General features: G+C 44.6%; 1 protein-coding gene across 1 annotated transcript in view; it reads right to left on the bottom strand.

Moving 5' to 3' along the window:
- Positions 1–549: 549 nt before the first annotated feature.
- Positions 550–27,142, bottom strand: part of LOC126998630 (kin of IRRE-like protein 1) — a 57,005-nt gene continuing 30,412 nt past the window's right edge. The window contains exons 4-8 of the mRNA XM_050860607.1: positions 20,854–21,033; positions 18,916–19,224; positions 2,346–2,517; positions 1,509–1,688; positions 550–862 (exon numbers count right to left, since the gene is read on the bottom strand). Coding sequence (XP_050716564.1) covers positions 2,471–2,517; positions 18,916–19,224; positions 20,854–21,033 — 536 coding nt within the window. The 3' untranslated portion in view covers positions 550–862; positions 1,509–1,688; positions 2,346–2,470. The remainder of the gene's footprint in view (positions 863–1,508; positions 1,689–2,345; positions 2,518–18,915; positions 19,225–20,853; positions 21,034–27,142) is intronic.

Genomic DNA, 27,142 nt, shown 5'->3' with positions numbered 1-27,142 from the left:
CAGCGGGTCCACTGAAGGCCCAGTAAAACATTAAGGCACCAGCGGGTCCACTGAAGGCCCAGTAAAACATTGAGGCATCAACAGGTCCACTGAAGGCCCAGTAAAACATTGAGGCACCAGCGGGTCCACTGAAGGCCCAGTAAAACATTGAGGCACCAGCGGGTCCACTGAAGGCCCAGTAAAACATTGAGGCACCAGCGGGTCCACCGAAGGCCCAGTAAAACACTGAGGCACCAGCGGGTCCACTAGAGGCCCAGTAAAACATTGAGGCACCAGCGGGTCCACTGAAGGCTCAGTAAAACATTGAGGCACCAGCGGGTCCACTGAAGGCCCAGTAAAACACTGAGGCACCAGCGGGTCCACTGAAGGCCCAGTAAAACACTGAGGCACCAGCGGGTCCACTGAAGGCCCAGTAAAACACTGAGGCACCCGTGGGTCCACTGAAGGCCCAGTAAAACACTCAGGCACCAGCGGGTCCACTGAAGGCCCAGTAAAACATGCTGCAGAGCCCACCTAGACAAGTGAGATCGACGGTTAGATACATTATCACATTATTCTGCCGTGGAACACACACACCCTGCCTGCTGCTGCTCCTCCCTTGCCAGACACACACACTGAAGTCCTAGAAAGAGAATCCACCCTCAGGCACGTTGTTCAAGGCAGAGAAGTCGTACGCCTGGCCACTGGTGGTGCTGCTCACCTCGGGGCCCTCCTCCTCGCCGGAACACTTCTCGATGATATCCATCCAGGGCCTTCTCGTACACGGCCTCGTTGTCGTGGTGCTGCAGTCCTCAGTCTTGTCCAGTCCGCCGCACTCCTCAGTCATCTGGCCCAGGCGGTCCACCTCGTTGATCTCGGCAGTCTGAGAAGATGAACACATTTATAACCCTTTGCTGGGTGAATATTAACGAGTCATGTCAACCTACAATACTCCCACTGGTATTACACACAAATAACTGATGCATGCAGGAAGCGGTCCGGGTGGGGCATCACCTCACTGGGTTTTATTGTGTCTTCTAAGACAATAATGAATGAATGACTAAGGAATTTATGTTAAGATACATGTCCTCAGACCTGAGAATTGAACTCTAGCCTTTACATTACTTTATTAGCTCCTCGTAATTCAAAGTACCCATCCTTCAAACACATTCGCGCAGCCAACAAGTTATGACCCTGTTCACTATCACTGCCTCCATCACCGTATTGTGTACCAGCACTGGCCTGCCGTCTGTGGCTGTGGCCTTCCACCTGCTGCTGCCTTTTCATGCCTGCTCAACAAAGACCTGTGTATCTACACTCAGCAATACATTCATTATGATGCAGTGATGCTACAGGACTGAAGATACTGAAGACAGTTTATTCTGATGATCAATTTATTTTTCCTTTCCCTTATAAGCATTAGTTTACTGTTCTACTTTGTGCTTGAGTTTTGAAGTGAAGAAAGAATACATCACTGAATGGTGGAGCATCCCATTATAAAATATAAGAAAACATCCTCATGAACTTACCTCTGTGTCTGGTCTAATGAGTTCCAGAAGAGGTTGTACAATACCAGCCTTAATGACGAAGTCTCTGAGTTGGAGCCCGTCACCAGCAGTGTTTCCCGGCGCCCACACGGCTTGCTCTGCATGCCACGTTGGTGTGCGGCGAGCGGAGCAGCTTGACGAACGACACGACAGCGCCCGAGGCTGTTGGGGAGGCAAACACCGTGGATTACATGGAGGAACAAACTTCAAACTAATCATTTGTTCATACAACGGAAAAACAAAGCAGGAAGATTCTGTCAAGAAGCGACACCCTTTTCTACCTCCTTCTCTTCATCTTAAGACTTCATGTTCCCTCCCTAGTTTTTCAACGCGAGACCCTCACAGCAGGAACGATACAGCTCCGGGCTGGATGCCACAGAATGCTTAACCTTGCTATTATTTATGAATGGGTCAGAAGGAACAGTGTAGAACGTGCAGGGCGGGGCTGCGGCAGGGCGCTTGGCAGCCATCAGATGACGCGCATCTCCACACGTTCGTCGTGAAATAATCCTACACGTAACAGTAATGGTCGCCAGTTTGTGCAAACCATTTGGCATTCGTATCTAGAACATTTTCCTTAATTTACATTGGCACAATAGTAAATCAGTTTACTTATAAACTAAAGGAGGCAGCTAAAGAGCAAAACAAATTAATAAGTGAACACAACTGCTGGTCCTATGGACATAATACATGTCAAAAGAATGATCAGTTTCAGTTTTAGAAGTTTTGATAATCCTTTCATGAAAGTTTCATTTATAAAGAGGATAAATAGACATCCTGAACCCTGGCCTCTGGTTACAGCACTCAGCCCACACTCACTTGTCTGCCCTCTCCAGGAGGCGTACAAGGGGGTGCACCAGGCCGGCATCCGGGGTGGCATCTAGGGGCGGCCTGAGAGCATCTTGCGTGCAGCTTGTGTGGCCACCGGCTGGGTGCTGCTGTCGTTACTCGGGATGCTGTTGATAATTTGCTCCACGCACAATGTGGGGCCCTAAAACAATACACACATATTATAACCTGTTCAGGCTTATAATTTCACAGCCTCCCAGAAGTTTTAGTATATAGAACCCAAACTATAAACGCCCTTGGAAGTTATTCAACAATTTCCATTATTCTTATGTCTTCTAATTTTGTTAATTATCCCATCTTCCTGTTTATACATACATGCAATGCAGCTGTTCCTGGAGAACAAACCATTACGCAGTGAACACCAGATAAGGGGCCAAAGGCAGCACCTTGAAATGAAGTGAAAATGGTCATGACTTCAGGAAAGCACCGGGAAATAGTTTCCTAAAAATCACCTCTGTATTCCTCTTGCATTTGACCAACAGGATTGATACTGAGGGCGAGCAGCAACTTCTCTTCCTTGCATAGTAAGGAAAAAGGGAACAAAGCCTCAACACGCACCAGCCAAACACTGTGTGGTATAATCTGTTATGAGGAACACATTCACCAAAGACAACCAAGGCCAGTGTCACACATTCACGATCTTGACTCCCGACGCCTCCCGGCGTCAGGCCACACGCCGACAGTTTGGGATATTTCAAAACACTCGGCGCCCTCCCCGACATGTCACCCGTCGGCAGTAAACCACGACCGTCGGATGTCCATCTCAGCAACGCCTCAACAACTTCCTTCCCATCGTTGTTCCCTTCCTCTTATTTTCTTGATCAGTTTTTCCCTTCACTCCTTCACCTTCTTTTCTTCAAGTTACCTGAATATTCTTTATTTGCCTCGCTTCAGTGTTCGTCACCACTCTTCCTTTTCGTCTTGGCATGTTCTCTCTCTCTCTCTCTCTCTCTCTCTCTCTCTCTCTCTCTCTCTCTCTCTCTCTCTCTCTCTGTCTCTTACTCTTCCGCTTTCTTTCCTTCCCCTTGAGCGATATTAAAGGAAACATGGAAACATGGACTAGCAGGCAGCAGAAAGCCTGTTGGCTCTTGACTAGGCTACCTGCGTTCAGTGATTCAATCAATCCGTTTGCCATAGGAGTGGCTTGCAGGGAAGGATTAAAGCACTTGCGTGTCTACTCTTGGGAACGTTCAGTTCACTCCCGATGCAGCAAAGTGGCGATCAATGCGTTTCTTGAAGGAGTTGATGGTCTCTGCGCTAGCCACTTCTGCAGGAAGGCTGTTCCAATGGCGAACAACTCTATTCGAGAAATAACTCCTGCCGATGTCGGTATTGCATCCCTTTGCTTGAATTGTTTTTCCGTTGTTTCTTGTTCTCAGGTTGCTTTGTAGCGTGAAGAGTTTGGAGTGATCAACGTTGCTGAGCTTGTTCAGGTACTTAAAGACTTGTATCATATCTCCCCGCAGGCGTCTCTTTTCCAACGTGAAGAGGTTGAGTCGCTCGAGTCGCTCATCATATGGCTTCGTCCTCAGTGACGGTATCATCTTCGTGGCGCGGCGCTGTACTCTCTCAAGTAATTCAATGTCTTTCCTGTAATTAGGAGACCAGAATTGCGCGGCGTATTCCAGGTGGGGCCTTACCAGCGAATTGTACAAGGATAACATAGCTCCCGGCGTCTTGTATTCGAAGTTCCTCGATATGAACCCAAGCATTGTATTGGCTTTCTTACAGGCGGACTTGCAGTGTTTTATTTGTTTCAAGTCACTGCTGATGGTGACCCCGAGGTCTCTTTCCTCTTGCACAACATGTAGTGGTTCGCCACCCATGTGGTATGTGTGGTTGCTGTTTCTGGATCCGATATGCATTACTTTACATTTGGCAGTGTTGAAGGACATCTGCCATTTTTCTGACCACCGAGTGATCTGGTCCAGGTCTCTCTGGATAATTTTGCAGTCTGCCGTTGTGAGGGCCTTCCCACCCACCTTTGTGTCGTCGGCAAACTTTGAAAGATTGGATTTCAATCCTATGGATTTCAATCCTAGTTCTAGGTCGTTGATATATATGATGAAAAGTATGGGTCCCAGCACTGACCCCTGTGGCACTCCACTTGTGACCGGGAGCCACTCGGAGGCCTATCCGTTGAGTACAACTCGCTGTTTTCTTCCAGTGAGCCAGTCCTTGATCCACGCTGTCAGATTGCCGCCTAATCCTGCCGACTTAAGTTTCTTGAGGAGTCTTTCGTGTGGCACTTTGTCAAAGGCTTTCTGAAAGTCTAGATATATAACATCGCTGGGGATATGATTATCCCAGTTTTCATAGATACCTTGGAAGAAGTCCAATAAATTGGTTAAGCATGAGCGCTTGTTCCTGAAACCGTGCTGAGCATCGGAAATGATGTTGTTGTCTTCAAGGAACGTAACGAGTTTGTCTCTGATGATATTCTCGACGATTTTTCCCACCACAGAGGTCAGGCTGATTGGTCTGTAGATTAGGGCCACACTTTTGTCTCCCTTTTTGTAGATCGGAGTTACATTCGCTTGTCTCCAGTCTTTTGGGACTTTGTTTTGTTGTAGTGACAGATTGTAGATGGTGGTGAGTGGCTTGAGGATTTGCTGCTTGAGTTCCTTGAGCAGCCTGGGTGACAAGTCGTCGGGTCCAGTGGACTTGTTTGTCTCGAGTTTATCTAGGTACTTCTTCACATCCCGTTCTTCGATTGTGGCAATTTCTAGGGGAGTGATTCCCATCGGTGGGGTAGGGCTCTCGGGTACGGACTGGGTATTCTCGACCGTGAACACAGACGCGAAGTTTCTGTTTAGGATTTCGACCATTTGTCTCCTGTCCTGTGTTAGTACGTCACTTTCATCTTTTAAGGGACCGATATTGCTTTTTGTCTTCTTTTTGGTTCTTATATACGTGAAGAACTTTTTCGGGTTGGACTTGGCTTCGCGTGCAATTTGCTTTTCATAGTCGCGTTTACGCTGGCGAATGAGTGTTCTGCAAGCTCTGAGGCTTTGATGGTATTGTTCGCGTGCCTCGTCAATGCCGTTTTCTTTGAGCGAGTTGTATTTTCTCTTCTTTAAATTAATCGCCCGTCGAACCTGGGTAGTCATCCATGGTGGGCTTGTGGCATTATTTGTTCTCCTTGTCTTCATGGGACAAGTTGTTCTCTCTACCTCCAGGAGTTTGTTCTTGAAGCCATTCCACGCTCCGTCCACAGGAGTGTATGTCATGGGTTCCCAAGTTGTCTGGGTTAGCCGCGTATTTCGTAATCGAACTTCTTATTTTTTGTTCCAACTTGAAGGACCTGGCACTTGTCTACGTTAAAGGGCATCTCCCATTTATCCGACCAAGCTGAAATTTTGTGCAAATATTCTTGGAGGCTTTGCCTGTCTTCGTCAGTGAGAACCGAGTTACCAATCTTTGTGTCGTCTGCAAATTTACTAATGCGATTATTGAGTCCAACATCCACGTCGTTGATGTAAATAATGAAGAGCACTGGGCCAAGAACCGAGCCCTGAGGGACGCCACTAGTGACCGGCGCCCACTCTGTTTTAAATCCGTCAATCACCACTCTTTGTTGTCTGTTGCTCAACCAATTCGCGGTCCATTGGTGTACTTGACCGTCAATGCCAATTTGATTTAATTTATAAAGTAATTTATGATGTTGGACTTTATCAAACGCTTTCTGGAAATCAAGATAGACTACGTCCGCTGATTTGGTTACGTCATAAATTGAGAAGAGGTCGTTATAAAAGGTCAGTAGGTTTGACAGGCAGGATCTTTTGTTACGGAAGCCATGTTGTGAATCCCCAATTAATGAGTGGCTTTCGAGGTAACTCACAATTTTGTCTCTAATTATGCTCTCGATTAGCTTACCTACAAGTGAAGTTAGACTAATGGGTCGGTAGTTACCTGGTATTTTTTTGTCTCCTTTCCTAAAAATCGGTGTCACGTTAGCCTTTTTCCAATCCGAAGGGACGATGGCTTGTCGCAAGGACATATTGAATACGGTAGTGAGGGAGGAGAGTATTTCGCTCTTTGTTTCTTTAAGCAGTATAGGATATACTTTGTCGGGTCCGGGACTTTTATTTGTTTTAAGTGAATGGAGAGACTTCATCGGTTGTTATTTCGAAATTAGGCAATGTATGCTCGAGATTTACAATAGTACTGGTGTTGGTGGTAGCGAGAGGAAGACTGTTAGTATTAAACACCGAGGAAAAGTAATTGTTAAGAGGTTTGCAATGTGTTGGCTGTCAGTCACTAGTGCACCGTCGCTGTTTGAGAGAGAGAGAGAATCTCATCTGTTTTTTTGTTCAGTCGTCTGTGTTTTGCAATTCCAGTTTTTCATCATTTGGCAATATTAATTTTTTATCGACGGGTTTAGTTTTCGGTTTTATCGCATTTTTGTAGTTTCGCGTGATTGCGTTTTGCTCTTTTTTTTAGTAGTACGAATCAGATTACCACCAAAAATTATGTGCCCGCCGTAATGAGAATGTTTGTATGTTTGTATAATTGTTTGTATGTGTGTATGTTTGTTTATGTATTTGTGTGTATGAATGAACGAGTGTGTATGTTTGAATGTTTATTAATATGGATGATTAATTCTGTAGTATGTTTGTGTTATCATACATTGAAGTTTTTCTGTGGATCATTATTTGTACAAGGAAAGACAGAACCCAAACTCAATAATCATAAATCAGGCGGGAGGCGGTGGCCGGGTGGTCAGCGTGCGGGCGTGGTGAGCCCGTGGACCTGGGTTCGAGTCCCACCGAAACACGTTGATTTTTCAAACCATCGCCGAGTGGCGGAAGACTACCCACATGCTGGCCAGATCTTCAACCAACCCTAACTTCAGCGAAATCGTTCAAGAAGAGCACCGGCGGGCAGCATGTACTACACATGTGCAGTCGGCGCAAATGAAAGTGGCTTGAAGCAGCGATAAAATTACGACACGGAGATGGATGATTCTGATTGATTCATCATCTCCCTGTTCATTACAAACCAAACCCCATCTTTGCCCAACCGTCACTTGCCACGGGGTTCTCGTGCGTCTGGCAACCAGTCTGCACCAAGATTGACAGATGACCTTGACTCCTTGAGCCCAGTGTGTGTCAGCCAGTGCTTCAAGTAGGCTACTGCAGCGGAAGACGATGAATTTTCGCGTGTTTTATCCTCTTACTCGCCTCTCTTTACACATCAACAACAATGTCTGTGAACCTCAACTTGACATTGACAAAACCGCAACGATAGTGGCCTTGTGCAAGGAGAGGAAGCCCCCAAATGAACTCAAATAATTGTAATGTGTATATTATAACATACATGTGAATGTGTGAATGTATGTCGTATCGCCTTGGCCCAGCGGCGCCAGGACGTTACACACAGACGCTACATTGTGCTTAGGAGGTGCTCCTTGCCGTGGAAACGGTGTTGATTTCGAAACTCGGTTCCATTATCACTTAACAACACTCTAGGCGTGGAATACGGACAAATGAGATGAGTTATTAGGGCATGAGCAATGGCCTTAGCAGATTTATCTTTCACCGGAGGTAAAACAACGTACCGAGACAAGTGATCTACTCAAACTAAGAGGTACCTATATAAAGCCCTGGTGGCTGGCGGGAAGCTGTAGCAAGTCAATAGAAACTACATCCCAAGGCAGGGCAGGGGGCGGGTATTCTAGAATCGGCACAGGCTTAGGCACCGTCCCTTTATGTTGGGCACACTTGACACACTTAGCCACATACGCGTCAATATCTACACGCATAGTTGGCCAAAAATAGACCGCTCGGGCCGATGTTAGTGTGCGCTCCCTCTCCGGGTGACCAGCAATGACCGTGTCATGAATTAAGTTCAGCACCGCCGGTACATAACACTCCGGTATCACAAACTGTGCGACAGACTCCTTTTTGCGGGGCCAGTAGCGGCACAGGACACCGTCCTGTGACAAGAAGAATTGTGAAAAAGACACAGGTAGTGGCGGGAGACTTGTCTCGTCACCCGACTCCAGAGCGTATATTACCTTACCCCAAACGTCCTGGCGACGCTGGGCTGCTGCTAAATCCTTTAGACTGAAATTTTGAATTTCAGTAGGCGCTTCTGCCACTGAGCCAACAGGTACGTTCCTAGACAGTGAATCCGCGACGACATTCGCGCGGCCAGGTAAATACTTAAAGGTTGGCCCAAACTCCTGGATAGTCAGGTACCACCGTGCGAGGCGACCGGTGAGGTTTCTACCTTTAAAAAGCTCGGTGACTGGCGCGTGGTCCGTAAAGACAGTGATAGGATAGCCAAGGATAATATCCCTAAAATGTTTAAGAGCCCAAACAACCGCTAGGGTTTCCTGGTGGGTCACTGAATAGTTCGACTCAGCCTGGTTTAAAGTACGACTTGCGTACGCAATAGCGCGATTTTTACCGCGAGCGTCCGGTTGCATCAAAACAGCACCAAGACCCAGGGCTGAGGCATCTGTAAAAAGTGTAAAAGGGACGTTGTAGTCCGGGAATGCCAAGGCTGGAGCGTTGATTAACGCTGACTTCAAGTCTGTAAAACTCTTGTGTTGTGGGGCATTCCAATGAAAAGGTACCTCTTTCTTTAAAAGTTGCGTTAGAGGCGAAGCGATTTTGGCAAAACCTTGTATGAAAGGCCTATAGTAGCCGGACAACCCAAGGAAAGACCGAACGTTTTCGACGGTTTGGGGTTGTGGAATTTTTTTTATGGTCGATATTTTATCGTCCATCTTGTGGATACCATCTCCATCAACAGTGTGGCCTAAAAAGGTGATTTTCGCCTTTAAAAATTCACATTTAGTCAGCTTGGCCTTAAGGCCAGCGCCTCTGAGTGCACAACCACTTCTAGTTTAGCTAGGTGACTGGCGCCATCCTTGCTGCAGATGATTAAATCATCTAAATATGCATAGACTTCTTTGCCTATCATGTCTGAGAACAATGTGTTGATCATCCTCTGAAAAGTAATGGGTGCGGTTTTGAGGCCGAATGGCATCCTTAACCATTCAAAATGACCGCTAGGGGTACTGAAGGCTGTAATCTCTCTGGATCCAGCTGCCATCGGCACCTGCCAGTACCCACTTAAAAGGTCAAGACTACTGAAAATAGTATTCCCTTGCCCCAGGGACATTAACAAGTCACCTAAAACAGGCAGAGGGTACCTATCATCCTCAGTCACCTCATTTACTTTCCTAATATCGATGACAGGCCTGAAACTTCCGTCCTTTTTAGGGACTAGAAACAAGGGCGAGTTCCACGGAGATCGGGAATGCTGAATAACACCTTGGTCCAACATATCTTTAACCTGTTCATCTACATCCTGCCTTTGACTGTGTGGGAGTCTGTATGCAGGAATGTACACCGGTTTGTTGTCGGGTTTAACCCTAATGTTGTGTTCTGTCGTAGCAGTCGCACCTATAGGTTCACCGGGCAGGGCAATGACATCACGATACTGATGTAAAAGCTTCAGAAGCGGGCCCTTAAGCTCGGGATAATCGACCACTTTGACTAAAGAATCGACAGATGAGGCCTGACAAGATGTACCGCCGGCGGCGGGTTGACCCACTGCGCCGGCACAAGGCCGCTTTAACTCTAAAGGGTCTGGGGACACCTGTCCGTCAAACTCTAAAGCGCGACCCAAAATGACTCCATTTCTGAGTTGAACTGAACCGCCAGTGGCATTAACCACTAAAGCTACGGTCCTACCTACCTCGCGCACCGTGTTAAGGGTGGACTCTATCGCTAGCGTGTTGACACGACTAGGCCCTTCTAGGCAGATGTCACAACCTACGTTGGCGTTAGGGACTGACACGGGGACGTGCATTGCGGTTCGTTGAGGGATTTCGTGATTCCCCACGACTATCGCATTGACATTTTTCCATCCCCCGCAAACGTCAGCTGGTGTAGGTGGTTGACCATGAAGTGAGGTGGTGCCCGCGCCATGCACCGGCACCGTGGAAAGAGTCGGCACGGTATGCACTACCGACTCAGGAGAAACACTTTCCCGACCCTTGCTGGGTATTTCTTTTCTTTCCCAGGGAGAAGCGAGGCGCACAGGTTGATCCATGGCCTTGAAACACCACCCTTGAAACCTTACCGTATTACTATCTGGAAGTATTACCATGCGGTTAGACCTCAGTGACGACAACCCAAGAAGACCGTCAGACGGCAGGGAAAAGTTTGACGTCACGTAAAAATCAAACGCATGACAGGGGTGTTTCGTCCCAAACTCACTGGCAAACTCACCAACCCAAGGATGTTAAGCCTGTCGGCGGTGACACCGCAAAGGCTCAGGTCCGAGGGTCGTAGCTGGTAGCGGCCTCCCCGCGACGCGCGTTAAAAGCTAAGTATGTCCTTTCAGGCAACACATTAACCGCCGCGCCGGTGTCGACCGCAAATGACGCTTGTAGCGGACCCAGCTTGACTTTAAGCGCCATAATTTCAGGCTGACTGCACGCGGCCACAACTGATTCATACAAGCTACTATTGTCAGCCTGCACTGCAGTCTCGATTTCCTCCCCCCCCCGGGTTGCTACCCTGGGTCGGTTTTGGGGGGGCGCTCGGCTTCCTCCAACCCCTTCACGAACTTTCCTGCTCGCTCTTTCTTTAACTGTAGCACAGAGAAACACTCCTCCGTGGTGTGTCTACCAGTACCGTGGACAAAACAGAACTTGCCAATGTGGTAGCCCGCGGCTCGACTTTTTGAAGCATCCGGGGTCTTCTGAGAAGCAGATTTGCCTGACATCGGCGAGCCTCCCTTCTCCCTATTAGCCTTGCGATCCCGCTGACGTTTTACACAATAGTCAACCGTATGACCGTCACGCTGACAGTACGAACAGTGACGCTTAGGCTTTTCGGTGGTGGCCGCCACCACTGATGAGGACGCGCTAACATTAGCGGCCTTCTGGTCGACAGAGGCTACAGCGGGGACTGGCGCTCCGTCTTTCTCCTCCATCTTAGTTTTTATTTTAAGCATGAAGTCGTGCAACTTGTCAGCGGGCCGTAGTCTAGGGATAATGAACTTTTTCGAAACTGGCCCTTGATGACAGCCATGTATACAAAAAATTCCAAAAAATTGAGAACATTTGATAGAGACATTCTCTCCCTCTGTCCAGCCACCAGCTTTCAAATATGAGCCCAAATCAGTAGACAACCGATAGGCGTCTACTTGTCCGGCTAAAAGCCCCTTACTCTCCACAGCTGAAATCAATTTGGTCACATAATATGGAAGGTCCAGTGAGAAAAGCACAGCGCCGGGTGGCGGCGTTTCACTACCACGACACAAAAAACGTCCTGGCAAAGCAAAGCAAATTAATCAACGAACTATAAATGTCATCAGACGTTAACTAGAGATTAATTCACGGCAAAAATAAATACAACAACAAAAAATACAACAAAGTAATCCCAGATTACATGGTCTTGCTAGATAACATAAAGTGCAACATTATATCCATGACGAACTGAAGTACCTCTTACCGACCGGTGCCAAAACCAGAGCTAACAGAACGTGACAGGATAAAAAGAGTTATTTTAGCTAAGAAATACAGACAGTGGGGCGATGTCAAGTGGCGCAGTGTGCTCTGCAGTGATGGGACAGTGCCAGCACAGTGGAGAACTATGCCACACAACCATAGATGTGACTCAGTGATTAGCTAGGTAGCTCATCTGATTTGAATCCAATAGAAAATCTTTGGGCGAATTTAAAACGAAGATTGCGAAAGTTATCGGTACTACTCACCTCGGTACGGTTACCTCATCGATAACCCTCCTCCAGCCAGCGGTAAAGAGGGCACGGCAGAAAATTAATCCTGCCACACTGCAAAGCCTCGTCAGTTCCCTTCCCACCCGACTTGGTGAGTGCAGTGAGCTTAGGGGGATGCTTGCACACTGCCAGAACGTGGTAAGTGATCATATTCTAAATTTTTTAACTAATATTTGTGTGTTTAAGTCTACGGCAAGTCGCGCCACTTGCGCCGACTATTGTAGGCATAGTCGGACTCAACTAAACGTGCGGTTGTGGGCGGGTTCAGTGTACGGGAGCCCTTGTACAGCTTCGTCGCGCGTCTCCTAGCCATCGGTGTAGAAATGTTCTAATAAAAGTAAAACTATGGCAAATATGATCAGCCAGTATTTATACACATCTAATCTTAGTATTATAACGTATGAAAGAACAGTTAACTTATTATGGATATGAAATTGATGAGCATATAAAGAAACGTGGCATATATATTTTATAGTGTTGCTAGATATATGCTATATTTATTATTGAGTTTCCCTTACGTTTTGAGAAGGGTAAGTAGTTTCACAATTATATTTAGATTATATCGTGAAGGAATGTACGTTAAAATAAGCTGACATAAGTATGAAAAAAAAATCAAATTCTTTGGCGGTAACACTCCCGGCCACCAACCAGACACTCCCGGCATCCACACAGGTGGAAAGATTTTTTATTCGTATAATTTCCCACAATTTCTGTTTTATAACATAATAAATCTGGTTGAATTTAAGAGAGAGAGAGAGAGAGAGAGAGAGAGAGAGAGAGAGAGAGAGAGAGAGAGAGAGAGAGAGAGAGAGAGAGAGAGAAAACCAACGTGGAGTTAAAAACGTGGCAACCCTGTACTCCCGCTTATTCCCTAAAGACCTACGTCACAGCCGCACGTTTGGCTGAGCTAGACTATAGGTGTGCGTGTATGTACATTACAGTATGTGTATATACGTATAAACGTGTAGATGTAACAGTGAAAATGAGTTATGCACCTGCTTATCCTCCCTCTTCTCACCTGCCGACTTCACCTGACTCACCTCCAGTCCAGTTAACTGGAATCCACTTAAAGCTCTCATCCTCCTCCTCCTCCTCTTCTTCCTCGTCCTCATCCTCCTCTTCCTCCTCTTCTTACTCCTTTTCGTCTTCCTCCTCCTTCACCACCTGTAATTTCGCCTATAACTTCTTTTCCCTCTCCTCCTTCCCTTCTTCCTGCTACTTTTACTCTTTTTCGTTTTCTTTCATCTCTCCTGTAATATATAATTTTTCTCTTCGTCATTCACATTCCTCTTCTTTAGACATTTTCTTATATCTATTCAACATACTCCTCTCCCCATTCTCTTCCACAGTATTTATCTTGCTCTCGATCCTTTTCATTCCTCCTCCGGCCTTGTCCTCCACCTCCTCCTATCACTATCTCCGCACACTCTTTCCCTCCTCAAGGCCTCGCATAACTGGCAGAGTAATCAGTTTTTCTCACCTGTCGGAGCCACCTGGGAAGCCGTGAGCAGCCAGGTGTCAAGAGTCCACACCTATACACTTACACACCTTCACGCCCGCACACCTGCACGCCCACACACTTGCACGCCCACACACACACTCCAGGCCAGGTGCAACTTGAGAGTCCTTTTGTTGGAGTTCACATAAAATTTGATCCTCTTCACTCCTCTCTCTCTCTCTCTCTCTCTCTCTCTCTCTCTCTCTCTCTCTCTCTCTCTCTCTCTCTCTCTCTCTCTCTCTCTCTCTCTCTCTCTCTCTCTCTCTCTCTCTCTCTCTCTCTCTCTCTCTCTCTCTCTCTCTCTCTCTCTCTCTCTCTCTGTCTCTCTCTCTCTCTCTCTCTCTCTCTCTCTCTCTCTCTCTCTCTCTCTCTCTCTCTCTCTCTCTCTCTCTCTCTCTCTCTCTCTCTCTCTCCTTCGCAGTTTTCTTCCTAATCTTTCTCTCTTCCCCTCCTTCACTTTCTTTTCCTCCTGAGTGCTTTTCAAGGAAGAGAAGAAAGGGCGGGAGGGAAGGGATTAAGGGGAAGAGGGGAGAGAGAGAGAGAGAGAGAGAGAGAGAGAGAGAGAGAGAGAGAGAGAGAGAGAGAGAGAGAGAGAGAGAGAGAGAGAGAGAGAGAGAGAGAGAGAGAGACTGGGGGGGGGGGGGGAGTCAGCATGTAAACCACACACACACACACACACACACACACACACACACACACACACACACACACACATATATACACACACACCTCCTAAACCTCCTCCTCCTTCTCCTCCTTCTTCTCTTCCTCTTTCTTCTCCTCCTTTCTTTCTTCATATGCCCCATTTCCTATTTTTTATCTTTTCCTTTTAATCTTCCATCTCCTCTCCGATTCCTCTCCCCTCCTTTCTCTTTTCCTCTTGCTCCTTCTCTTCCTCCTCCTCCTTCTCCTCTTCCTCATTCATCTGTTTCTCAAAGATTCATCGACATTTTATAATTTTTTTCACACGCTCCTTTATTTTCCCTTATGTCTCTCCTTTCCTTCCTTTGCTCCCTAAACTCATTGTGTGTTTTATTTTACCCTATATTTATATTTTTAACTCGACCTTTGTCATGTTTTGTAGTTTGACTTTCCTTTGTCTCACTCATTTTATATTCCTTCACCTCCCTTCAGCCATCTCCTTGCAGTCCTTTTTTGCTCCTCCTCATCATTTCCTTCCTCCTCTTCCCTTTCCCCTTCCCATTCCTTCACCCCTCCTCCTCTTCCTCTTCATCCTTTTCTTTCTTCCTCTTTGGTTCTTTTCTTTCTTCCCTTAGTTCTTCTTTTCAAGGTATTTAAGAGCCCTTGAACACCACAGCTTCAAAGAGGAACAAGAGGATGAGGAGTAGAAGGAGGAGGAGCAGGGGAAGACGGTAGAATTAATAAGATAAAGGAGAAAAATGACGAAGAGGTAGTGAAGGAGTGATGTGAAGAAGAGGAGGAGGATAAAGACTTAGAGAAAAGGATGGGAAAGAAAGACTCAGTGGGTTAAAAGGGAGGAGGAGGAGGAGGAAACATGGAACATGGAAACATGGGAAGGCAGGCTGCAAGAAGCCTATTCGCTCACTACGAGGTTGCCTGCTCAGGTGATCTGGTCTGCTGGACAGTCACTTCGTGCCAGCAAAGGGATCCAAAACACCTCGGTACTTACATTCAGTCTACTCCTGTTGCAACGAAGTAACAGTCAATATTAATTTTAAAGGAGTTGATGGTTTTCGCACCTACGACTTCTAGAGGGAGGTTATTCCAATGTCGGATGACTCGGTCTGAAATGAAACTCCTGCCAATGTCTGAATTACATCGCTTCGCTTGGATAGGTAGACCGTTGTTTCTGGTTCTTAAGTTAGTTTGTTGCTCGAAAAACTTGGAGTGGTCGACGTTACTGAACTACTTCAGGTACTTCAACACCTGTAACATATCTCCTCGTAAGCATCTCTCTTACAACGTAAAAAAAAGAGTTGAGTCGCTATAGTCGTTTTTCATACGGCTGACCCCTCAGGGGTGGAATAGTTTTCGTAGTACGTCGCCGAACTGACCCTTGCCCACGTTGTCCAGTCCACGTGACTGGAAGCCACTCAGAAGCCTGGCAGTTGGATAAAACTCGTTGTTTTATATTGGTGAGCCGATCTCTTATTCACGCAGTGAGGTTGTTCCCTATACCCGCTGATTGTAGTTTCTTTAGGATTCGCCAATGTGTTGCCTTGTCAAAGGCTTTTTGAGAGTCTAGATATGACATCATTTGGGATGTAATTATCCCAGTTCTCATAATACCTTGGAGGAGGTCCAGTAGATTCGTTAAGCAGGAACACTTATTCCTGAAACCGTGTTGGGTATCCAAAATTATACTATTGTCCTCTAGAAAACTGGAAAGTTTGTCTAATGATCTTTTCGAGGATTTTGCTGCTACTGATTTAGGAGGAGGAAAGGAGATAAGGAGAAAAGATGCATCTTTTTAAAACGATGTTGTGTGTGTGTGTGTATTCATGTTACGAGAGAGAGAGAGAGAGAGAGAGAGAGAATATCAAACGTTCAGAAATTTTATTGTATTTCATTTTCTTTCACTTTTTACTTTCCACAGAAATCACTTAATTGATAGAAAGTGAATTATTGCCAACAGTAACTCATTCATTTGCTAATTTGCTTTTGTTATTTCCTCATCGTTCTCGTGTCTCTATAATTGATTACAGCGTCGAAGTTTAATTTACAAAGCATTTAATTAATCTTATTTTTCTTATTTTATTTGTTTCCGTTTCTTACCGTTTTTTTTCCCATCTCCACGAACCGGAGGGTGAGTCATTGATCGTCTTGTTAGTTTAATTCCATAAGTTTTTTTTTTCCCCCGAGTGTCAGTCCCTTACTCATTTACTTATCTTTTTGTATTTCTCTCATTCTTGAGGTAACAATTTCATTCTTTTATATTCTTATCTCTGTTGCATCTCCAGCAGCCAGAGAGCGAGTCATTGATCGTCTTCACACTTTAATTTCATATCTGTTCTTTTCCTGCATGAGTTTCAGTCCTCCTTTTTCATCTCTCACATTCCCACGGAGCCGAAAACTTTTATTATATCAAGTTTAATTCAATAACTCCACATCCTTCCTCGAGAATTTTAATTTTGTTTTCTCGAATGTTTTTTTTTAAGTACCTGCAGATATTTTTTTGCTCTTTCTTTTTTACGTAAGTTTCAGTTTTTTTCTTTTACAGGTTTTTTATGTACACAAATCGAAAATCAGACAGTACAACATTCATCTCTTTACATTTTTTTTCTCATTACTTCAAATCGTTCATTTAATTCTTCAACTTCATCTCACTTCCACTTAGGTAAGACCCATCGGTTAGTGTAACAGCTGAATTTTATATATGGTTTTGCCCCTCGAAGTTTTTCAGTTTTTTACTCGTTTGATTTGTTTCCGTTCGCTGAATGGATATTTTTTACAGCTTCCTTTTCATGAGTCTTAGTCTTTTACAGTTTCGATCTTTTTCAATCTTTCAAGAGTTTCAACGTCAATAATTTCTTCCTTTTCTCTCATTGGATGTTTACGTTGTTTTCATATTTTTTTTATCCTTCTTTTCATGAGTTACAATATTCTTTTCCTATTTCCACAAAACCAAAAATAACTGATCACATTTGCACTTTAATTTCATACCTGCACATTTCCCCCTGTAGAGTGTCCCCTTCTTTTTTTTCTTTTTTCTTCCTTCTTTTGGTATTCTCGTTTAGATTTGCGCATTTTCCGTTTCCTTTCCAATTTTTCTCAGCAGTTTTTCACCTTTTTCGCTTGTCCTCCTTTTCCATCGTTTAACATTTTTTTTTATATTAACCTTTTCTGTCTCATTTTCTCCCCTCCATCTCATTTTATTTCTCATCAACCTATATCATCAATCACCTATTCTTTTTTAATTCCTTATTTTGCATATTTTACCTTCCACACTTTGAGTTTAATTTCCCTGATGCATCTTTTCAATCCTTCATCTGTTTTCATTTCTTTTCTCTTTCTAACTTTTTATATGTCAGTCACCTTTTCTTCCTCGATCTTACATTTTTTTCTCGTTGGCATCATACACTCTTCCATTTTATATCATTAACGTTTCTTGAGAAGATGGCGCCACTATAAACACTTGCCTGCGCCATGACGGGCTGGGGCCGACTACCATCCAGGCCCCTCAAGCAAGCTTCCTGGCGCTATAGGCGTAGATGTAAAAATAAAAATAAATCACTGTTTTATCATTTATATTTAAAATCTCTTGTTTACTTTATTTTTCCCCACACTTTTAGAGCGACAAGTGAAAAAAACATGTGATCTGAGTCTCATTATCAAGTGTAAAAATACACATCCAGTTTTCGTGATTTTCCATTCTCTCTCTTCCTCTCTATTTCGCTCTGCTTGGCGAGTGAATTTACGTATGATTGTATGTATGTATGTATGTATGTATGTGCGTATGTATGTATGTATGTATGTATATATGTATGTATGTATGAATGAGCGTTTATGCATGAACGCTTATGTATTCACGTGATTGGGTGATCGAGTGGAAAGGTACACACTGATGAATACACTGTACACACGACCTTAGAATTATATGTACATTCGTGTATTCGTGTATGGTGTGTGTGTGTGTGTGTGTGCGTGTGTGTGTGTGTGTGTGTGTGTGTGTGTGTGTGTGTGTGTGTGTGTGTGTGCGTGTGTGTGTGGCGTGATCAAGAGAGCAGGAAAGAGCAACACATTTTTACACCTGCATGAGGGAGGAGGGACAACACACACGATAGGTACACAGTTTTCCTCTTCACGCCCCGCAACTCCCTTTCCCCAGCACCAACACGCCACCACCGCAACACACCCGCACCAACACACCACCGCAAACAACCAATACAAAAAGACTCCCGCACCGCTACGGCCTCCGCGCCACGCTTCCCACACGCCCCATTGTGGACTAGAGCTGAGGGCGAAAGGCGTGGGTGAGGGAAGTGCAGAAGGCGAGAGTGAGAGAAGGGGAGGAGGCGGAGGAGGAGGAGGAGGAGGAGAAGGAGGATGAAGAGGAGGAGGAGGATGAAGAGGAGGAGGAGGAGGAGGAGGACTGATCAAAGCACGTGGGCATCGGAACTCTGAGTGGGCGATAATGGTGCCTTCGGGAGGAGGAGAAGGAGGAGGTAGTGTAGGATTGTAAGAATAAGGAGAAGGATGGCGTATAGGAGACGAAGGAGAAGGAAGAGGATAAGGGAGTGTAGGATGCAGGGAAAGAAGACGGAGTGTAGGAACCAAAGGCTATGCTCAAATCACCTCCTAACTCCTGTTTTCGTAAGAGAGTGACGCCAAGGACTCTGTTTCCATCCCTCGCAACGACTGTTAACGATCCTTCTGCTGCTTTACTAGTCTGTGAGGCGTCCTGAAGGCCACTCGTACCCCTGATGGCGCTGGGGTGCACTAGACACGCCCCCAGGAAAACCCAGAGGCACCAGGTTCTCGGCACGTCGCGCCCCAGCACACGGTGAAGCCCCAGTAGGAGCAGCGGGAGGCCTGGCGTTCCTTGGGTGGACGTCTGGGCCCGGCTCGGCTGGGGGTCGTTTTGGAGCTCGGCTGGAGCCTCTTCTGGGGGAAAGGAACGGGGATCAAGGGCACGCAGCCGTAGGAAAAGGAAGGATTATTGTTTCAAAGACCAAGAAAGAGAAGACTACATAAGAACATAAGATCATAAGAACATAAGGGGTCTCAAAAGAAAGAGAGCGATTTGTGAAAAGAGAACGAAGAATGAATAGTTAATCACATAGTAAAGAGAGAAGCGAAAAAGGAGAAGAAAATGATCCTTATGTTATGTTGATGTTTGGGAAGGAGTAGTAGTATTAGGTCACACGGAGAAGAAAAGAGAGTTAGCGTTGGAAATAGGAGAATGGAACGAAACACAAAGAAGGGAACAATATAAACGTAAGAGGAAGATGGAAATATAACATCAAATCAGACAGACCAAAAATAAAGATAGGGGAGTCAGAACACGGAAGGAAGAGTAGAGGTAGCACACACAACAACAAGAACTCGAAGGAAGATGGGAGATAAAACACTAAGGCAGAGAAGGACAATATATATGTAACGCAAAGGATATGTACGGAAGTAACAAAAAATCTGATAAAAGGCAAAAAAGAAGGAAAAAGGATTCATAACAAGAAGAGCAGAAGTAACACACAAGAATGATGACCCGAAGTAAGACGGAAGAGATAAAACGCTCAGGGTGGAGAACAAAAGAGGATCAGGAGCGGTGGAAAGCGCGGAAGTCAAGTCAAACAAAGAGGATCAGAGGAACGAAGCGCCAAAGAGGAATTATCTAAAGCGGATCTGGGAACGAGCCGTCATAGAGGAATTGAATAAAAGGCGATTAAGGATACAACACGACCAGATGGGATGGAATAAAAGGGATTAGAGGAATAGGATAACGAGGTGGAGGAACACAAAGCAACATAAAGGAAGATCAAACAATAGCAGACCTGATGACGTACACTAACTATCTAATCAAAGGTGGAGGAGGAGGAGGAGGAGGAGGAGTACATTCAAGGGCCATTAAAGGAGGAACCCAGAGAGGAGAGGGACAAAAAGGAAGAATAATAACGAGGGAGAAAAAGTCCAAGGGGGATAGAGAATCATGAGAATAGAATCAAAAGGAGGATTTTCATTGCGAGAGTAAAGAGAACAAGATTGGAATTTTCGTTGAGAGATAAAAAAAAAATGAGATTGGATATAAGAAGAGAATCATCAGCAAAATGTAAGAAAGCAAAATAACGGAAAAAGTATCAGAACTTATATGATAAAGTCAGGAAAAGATAAAGAGGAAAATAAATATAAAAGAGATCAGCAAGAAATGTTGAGGGAAAAACGGCAACAAGAAAACATTAGATATCAACGAAAGAGGGATTAAAAAAAAAAAAAATAGATGAAAGGAACCGCAAAAACAATATAAAAAGAAGAGGATGTGAGAGCAGGCCTGGAAAACAAAAGGAAAGTAAGTGATAAAGGAAAACATAGGATAAAGTAATTGAAAAAAGAGAAAAAACACAAAAACAAGATATTAAAAAAATATACAAAAAACACGAATATTATCATTACTAACACACACACACACACACACACACACACACACATATTTACCTTATCTATCCCTCCTCCCCTCCCACCCCCTCCATTCCCCTTCCCTACCCCCCACCTCCCCTCTCCCCTCCCCGCCCCACCCACCGTCGAGCACGTGGACGGACACTGAGGCGGGCGTGGCGTGCACGGGCGCGCACGTGTAGTTCCCGGCGTCCCTCCAGGTGGCGTGGGTGACCAGGAGCCAGCTGGTGCCCGAGTTCTTGTCCGTCACCAGTTGCACGCCGCCCCGACCCCCGGCGTTGATCTCCACCAGTTCTTCCTTGGCTGCGGGGAGGAGAGAGGAGATGGAGGTGACGGAGGCTGTTTGTAGAGGAGAAAATAAGAAGAGAAATTGACAGTGGTGTCATGATTCATTATTCAGGGAGTGGCCGTGGAAAATTACCGCGGGAGTCCCCGCCATTTTGATTGAGAGAGCGGAAAGAGTCACAGATCAGGCGAGAAAACTAGGAGGCGGGAGCAGCGAGCTTTTCAAATCAAATTCGTTATTACTGCCAACGTTGAGCTATGTGTGGGATGCATGACCCACTATGACCAACTGCATGTGTCAGGTTATTAATAAATAACAATCCATAGCCGTTAGAGCGTTTTAGCGTAAGTGTTGCACAGAAAACAAGATGTCAGTATGGCGAGAACTGGCAACTTGACCGCGGCCGGCGCGCGGAGCACTGTGGGACCGCCGCCATCTTTCAAGTCATCTCCTGCCCAGATTTCGCCGCGAGCAGACGTCGCTCGCCTCCTCCCACGCCACGTTCCTCATCGTGGTGGGTTTTTCAGCCTTGTAGTATTCGCAAGTCCAGAGTGACTGTGTACTCAGGTCAGGGAAGCCCGTGGGAGGAAGGAGGGCACGGCGCGTTGCAGTGAGGAACGAGAGAGGATTGAAGAAGGACTCCAGGCCAAACGGAACACGAGGCAGATCAAGGTGTGGTTTCCCCTTCTCCCCCTACAGCTAAGTAACCATTTGCTAGGATGTTTTAGGATAGCTATTAGGTTGCTGTGTGCTTGGTATTAATTAATTATTCTTAATTTCCAGCGAGTTTCTTTGTTGCTTTCAATAAACTTAAGAGCAGGTTTTATCTGGCTTTTGCTTACCCTATGAGAGTTGTGCCTGGTCAGATATTTAAGTAATAATAAGGACTAGAGGGACTGTGAGTCTGATAACTCAATTTTCAGTTATTTATTTATATTTTTTTATTGCTGAGAATTTACGGGATTTTCTGAAGTCCAGACCTTTCAAGAACCCCACAAGTGCTTTGTACGTAGAGGAGTGTAGAGGAGAAATGAGAAGTCGTAAATGAAAGGAGGAGAGAAGAGTTACAAATGATGGTGATTTGTCTGTAGGGAAGAAAATAGGATCTGTAATTGATGGTGATTTGTCTGTAGGGAAGAAAAAAAGATCAGTAGCCGTTTGTGGTTTGTCTGTAGGAAAGAAAATAGGATCTCTAATTGATGGTGATTTGTCTGTAGAGAAGAAAATAGGATCTTTAATTGATTGTGATTTGTCTGTAGGGAAGAAAATAGAATCAGTAATTGATGGTGATTTGTCTGTAGGGAAGAAAATAGGATCTGTAACTGATGGTGATTTGTCTGTAGGGAAGAAAATAGGATCAGTAATTGATGGTGATTTTTCTGTAGGGAAGAAAATAGGATCAGTAATTGATGGTGATTTGTCTGTAGGGAAGAAAATAGGATCTGTAATTGATGGTGATTTGGCTGTGTAGGGAAGAAAATAGGATCTGTAATTGATGGTGATTTGGCTGTAGGGAAGAAAATAGGATCTGTAATTGATGGTGATTTGTCTGTAGGGAAGAAAATAGGATCAGTAATTGATGGTGATTTGTCTGTAGGGAAGAAAATAGGATCTGTAATTGATGGTGATTTGGCTGTAGGGAAGAAAATAGGATCTGTAATTGATGGTGATTTGGCTGTAGGGAAGAAAATAGGATCAGTAATTGATGGTGATTTGGCTGTAGGGAAGAAAATAGGATCTCTAATTGATGGTGATTTGGCTGTAGAGGAGAAAATAGGATCTGTAATTGATGGTGATTTGGCTGTAGAGGAGAAAATAGGATCTGTAATCGATGGTGATTTGGCTGTAGAGGAGAAAATAGGATCAGTAATTGATGGTGGTTTGGCTGTAGAGGAGAAAATAGGATCAGTAATTGATGGTGATTTGGCTGTAGAGGAGAAAATAGGATCTGTAATCGATGGTGATTTGGCTGTAGGGAAGAAAATAGGATCAGTAATTGATGGTGATTTGTCGGTAGGGAAGAAAATAGGATCTGTAATTGATGGTGATTTGTCTGTAGGGAAGAAAAAAGGATCTATAATTGATGGTGATTTGGCTGTAGGGAAGAAAATAGGATCAGTAATTGATGGTGATTTGGCTGTAGGGAAGAAAATAGGATCTCTAATTGATGGTGATTTGGCTGTAGGGAAGAAAATAGGATCTGTAATTGATGGTGATTTGGCTGTAGGGAAGAAAATAGGATCAGTAATTGATGGTGATTTGTCTGTAGGGAAGAAAATAGGATCTGTAATTGATGGTGATTTGGCTGTAGAGGAGAAAATAGGATCTGTAATTGATGGTGATTTGGCTGTAGAGGAGAAAATAGGATCTGTAATTGATGGTGATTTGGCTGTAGAGGAGAAAATAGGATCTGTAATTGAAGGTGATTTGGCTGTAGAGGAGAAAATAGGATCTGTAATTGATGGTGATTTGTCTGTAGGAAAGAAAATAGGATCAGTAATTGATGGTGATTTGGCTGTAGGGAAGAAAATAGGATCTGTAATTGATGGTGATTTGTCTGTAGGAAAGAAAATAGGATCTGTAATTGATGGTGATTTGTCTGTAGAGGAGAAAATATGAGTTGTAAGTAATGGTGCTTTTACTCTATCGCTGAACAAAGGAAGAATAAAAGGAACAAATTGTGATTGATCTCCACTGTCTTCTTGTTTGTGCGACCCCGATTCGCTGAGGAGAAAGAATAAGAGGAGGAGGAGAACGTCGATAAAGATGAGGAATGGGAGGAACGTGTCATTGGTGGTGCTGAAAAGGGATGACCTTTGAAGCTTCTAATAGAGGAACAAATGGATAGTAAAGATGGTGGGCAAAAGGTGACTGAGGGAAATGGGAATAATAGAAAAAGAAAAGGTTTAATCGATTGAATAACAAATATGAGTGTAGATATACAGGAAAGTCATGATCAAGAAAAGGTAAAAAAAGTGAAAAGATATAGCGCTGTTTTCTTTCTTCCTTTTTTGGGGGGCTGGACAAGTAGGAGGACGTGTTACGTAAGAAAAATGAATGACTCCATGATTTAACGAGCACTCAGGTGGCCGAGATACGCAATTAAGTAACTAGGCAGGTGCACAGGCGGACTGCATACCGTAGACACACACAGCACAGCCTGAACGTGATCACATTGCCTCAGCCAGTAAGTTCCGCCCCAAGCCACAATATTTTCACATCATTGATCATCCAAAGCAAGCTACGCTACCTCATCGTAGAAGCTGGAGAAACAAGCGAGAAGAAGGAGAAAGGATGAGGAGAAAGAGGGAAGATGAGCAGTAAGCGAAAGAGGATGACTAGAAAAAAAAAGACGAGGAGGAAAGCGAAGATATATAATAAGTTTGAAAATGAAGATGAGATATAGGATGAGGAGAGGGAGAGAAATGGAGAAAGAAGATGGGAAAGAAAGAATATAAAAGGGAGAAAGAAGATGAGTTTAAAGTTACCCAAAACTCTATCGTTCTTAACTGCTGGACGAGGAAAGTCGAAGAAATATTTGGATCAGAAGAATAGGATTGAACTCAATGTGAAGAAGGATCAGAAGGAGGAGGAAAAGGAGAAAGAAGGAGATAAGGAAGACTGGAATGAACAATAGTTTCGATCATGGCTATTGACCTCACTATCTACTCTTTGTCCTTCGTTTAATGGAATGGAGGAATATGATGAAAGATTTTAGGGGATTGCAAAAGTTCTGATGCATTGAGGAGGATCAGGAGGAGGACGAATACATAGGAAAAACATGCACCAGAAGACCTGGCGGTCTATGGCGAGGGTGTCTGTCTACTACCTCTACTACTAGTAATCTACGTGTGGTAGGACAGTATAGAATAGATGAAGGAGGAGGAGGAGAAGTTAATTTCTTAAAGCGTATGGCGAGCAAGATTAACCCACAAACAAGGAGTGCATCTCGGGATATTAGAAAGCTAGTGGATGGAAAATAAACCAAGCCCAACGTGTTAACTAAGTGCCTCAGTTCGAACCCCTCTCTGAACGCCTCTACCACTACCGTCAAGGCCCCCTAAGCACTTTCCACTTCCAGTATTACCAGGCGTCATTCAAAAGATGGAAACACGAAATAATATTAAGATGTTTAAATTCCCCTTATTAGTCCATCCTTGTTCTCCTCCTAACACAGTTTTCACACCTAGTGACTTCATCTTCCACCTAATAAGCCTCCTTCTAAAGAGCCTTATTTATATCATTACTGCGCCTCATGAAGTAAAAGTAATACTAATAATAATATCAAAAAAATATTACTTGGCAAAATAATATTAATACTAATGATAATAAAAATTAACATTAAAAAATACTAGTGATAACATTCTAATGATAAATATTAATACGAAACACTAACCTAAAATATTAAAAAATACTTCTACAATTACTTTTTCTCGTCGTCTCTAAATACACAACGACGACCACGGTAAGAGTTACTCTGAGTTCCCCCTCGTGGTGCACCTTTTAGCTTCAATGTTACTGCAAAATGCTACAGGGCGCAATGAAAAAAAAAGGATATAATAGTTACCGAGGTTCGGGTTTCTTCTCTCAAGTCTTTTTTTTACTCCAAGCTTTGTAGGCGAACGGGCTCACCTTTGAACACTATACTTCTCCCACCACTACCCTCAGAAAGCTACTGAATACAAAAGCAATGAATACGACAACAGCTCTTTGGTACAGATTCCCCTCCTAGCACTTCCTTTCCCCTTTTAGGACCTCCATTCCCTCTTAGCGTCCTCCACCGTTACCACCCCAACAAAGCCACTGAATAGAGAATACCAACGCATACCATAACAGCTCATTGGTTTAGATTCCCCTCCTAACACGTCCCTTCCCTTCCTAACACCTCCTTGCCCCTCTTTAACAGTCTCCTTCCACACCAAACTGCCTCCCATCCCCTACTATGTTTCTGTTAGCACTGGGGCTCTTAAGGAAAGTAAGCTGAACACAAAGATTATAGCATTGGAGACTCGGTTCGAGTTCCCCTTCCTAACTCCTCTTGTTCCCTCTCTGTAATCACTTGATTCCTTTTACTATTACGCCCCGTTGTAAAAGAACGTGAATACAGCAAAAATATTAAAGGCTTCACCATACAAAGGCTCGGATCTCCCGCCCAACGCCCCCTTTTCACACCTAAGGCCCCTAAAATAAGTCACCCGTGAACACTTTATAACTTTTATTATTACGCTCTGCTGTTAAAAGAAAAATTGGAATAAAGTAAAATAACAAAGGCTGTACTACAAACGGGTTCGAATCTCCCTCCTAACACCTCCTTTTCACACCTAAGTCTCCTAAAACAACACTAACTCCCCCATGAACTCTTCTCTGTGTTCCCTCTTCCCTTTATCATGACCCTCTACTAAGAATACACTAATACAGTAAAACACTACAAACATGTTCAAATCTCCCGCCTAACACCCTCTTTCCACACCTTGGGCTCCCAAAACAACACTAACTTCCCCATGAACTCTTCTCTGTATTCCCTCTTCACTTTATCATTACCCTCTACTAAGAATATTGTTCTTGAATACAGCAATATACTACAAACAGGTTCGGATCTCCCTCCCAACACCTTCCTTTCGCATCAATCGCCCCCAAACCAGCACCAAGTCGGCCGTGAAACCTCTATTTCCATTATCGGGGCGTCACGGAAAGAGTGTCGGCAGTACATTGTGGGGATGGGCCTCGACGGCACAGGGGGAGGGCCAACCCGCGCCCCGGAACGGTCTCTGCGGGCGCGTGGCTCACAGGGGCGGCGCCGAGGCATAAAGAGCGCGCCTGACTTCTGAGAACTCCTCGTTAGGGTCTTTTACTCTTATGTAACGACTTGTGAGGGTGTAAGGAAGGAGGAAGGAGGTGTGTGGATGGGTTGGTGGGGTGTGTTTGTGTGTGTGTGTGTGTGTGTGTGTGTGAAGGGGATACGTGCATGGGTGTGGGGGTATGTTTTTATGTTTGTGTGTTGTTATGTAGTTGTTGTTATGGCAAGGATCCTGTGTTGTGTGTTGGTCCTGTGTTAGAGAAGATGAAGATAGGGAGAGTAAGAGAAACTACAGTGGCATATGATGATAAAGAGAAAGAGGAATAAAA

Source organism: Eriocheir sinensis, chromosome 1 (assembly GCF_024679095.1).
Source record: "Eriocheir sinensis breed Jianghai 21 chromosome 1, ASM2467909v1, whole genome shotgun sequence".
NCBI lineage: Eukaryota > Metazoa > Arthropoda > Malacostraca > Decapoda > Varunidae > Eriocheir > Eriocheir sinensis.
This window is presented reverse-complemented; position numbering and strand designations above follow the sequence as displayed.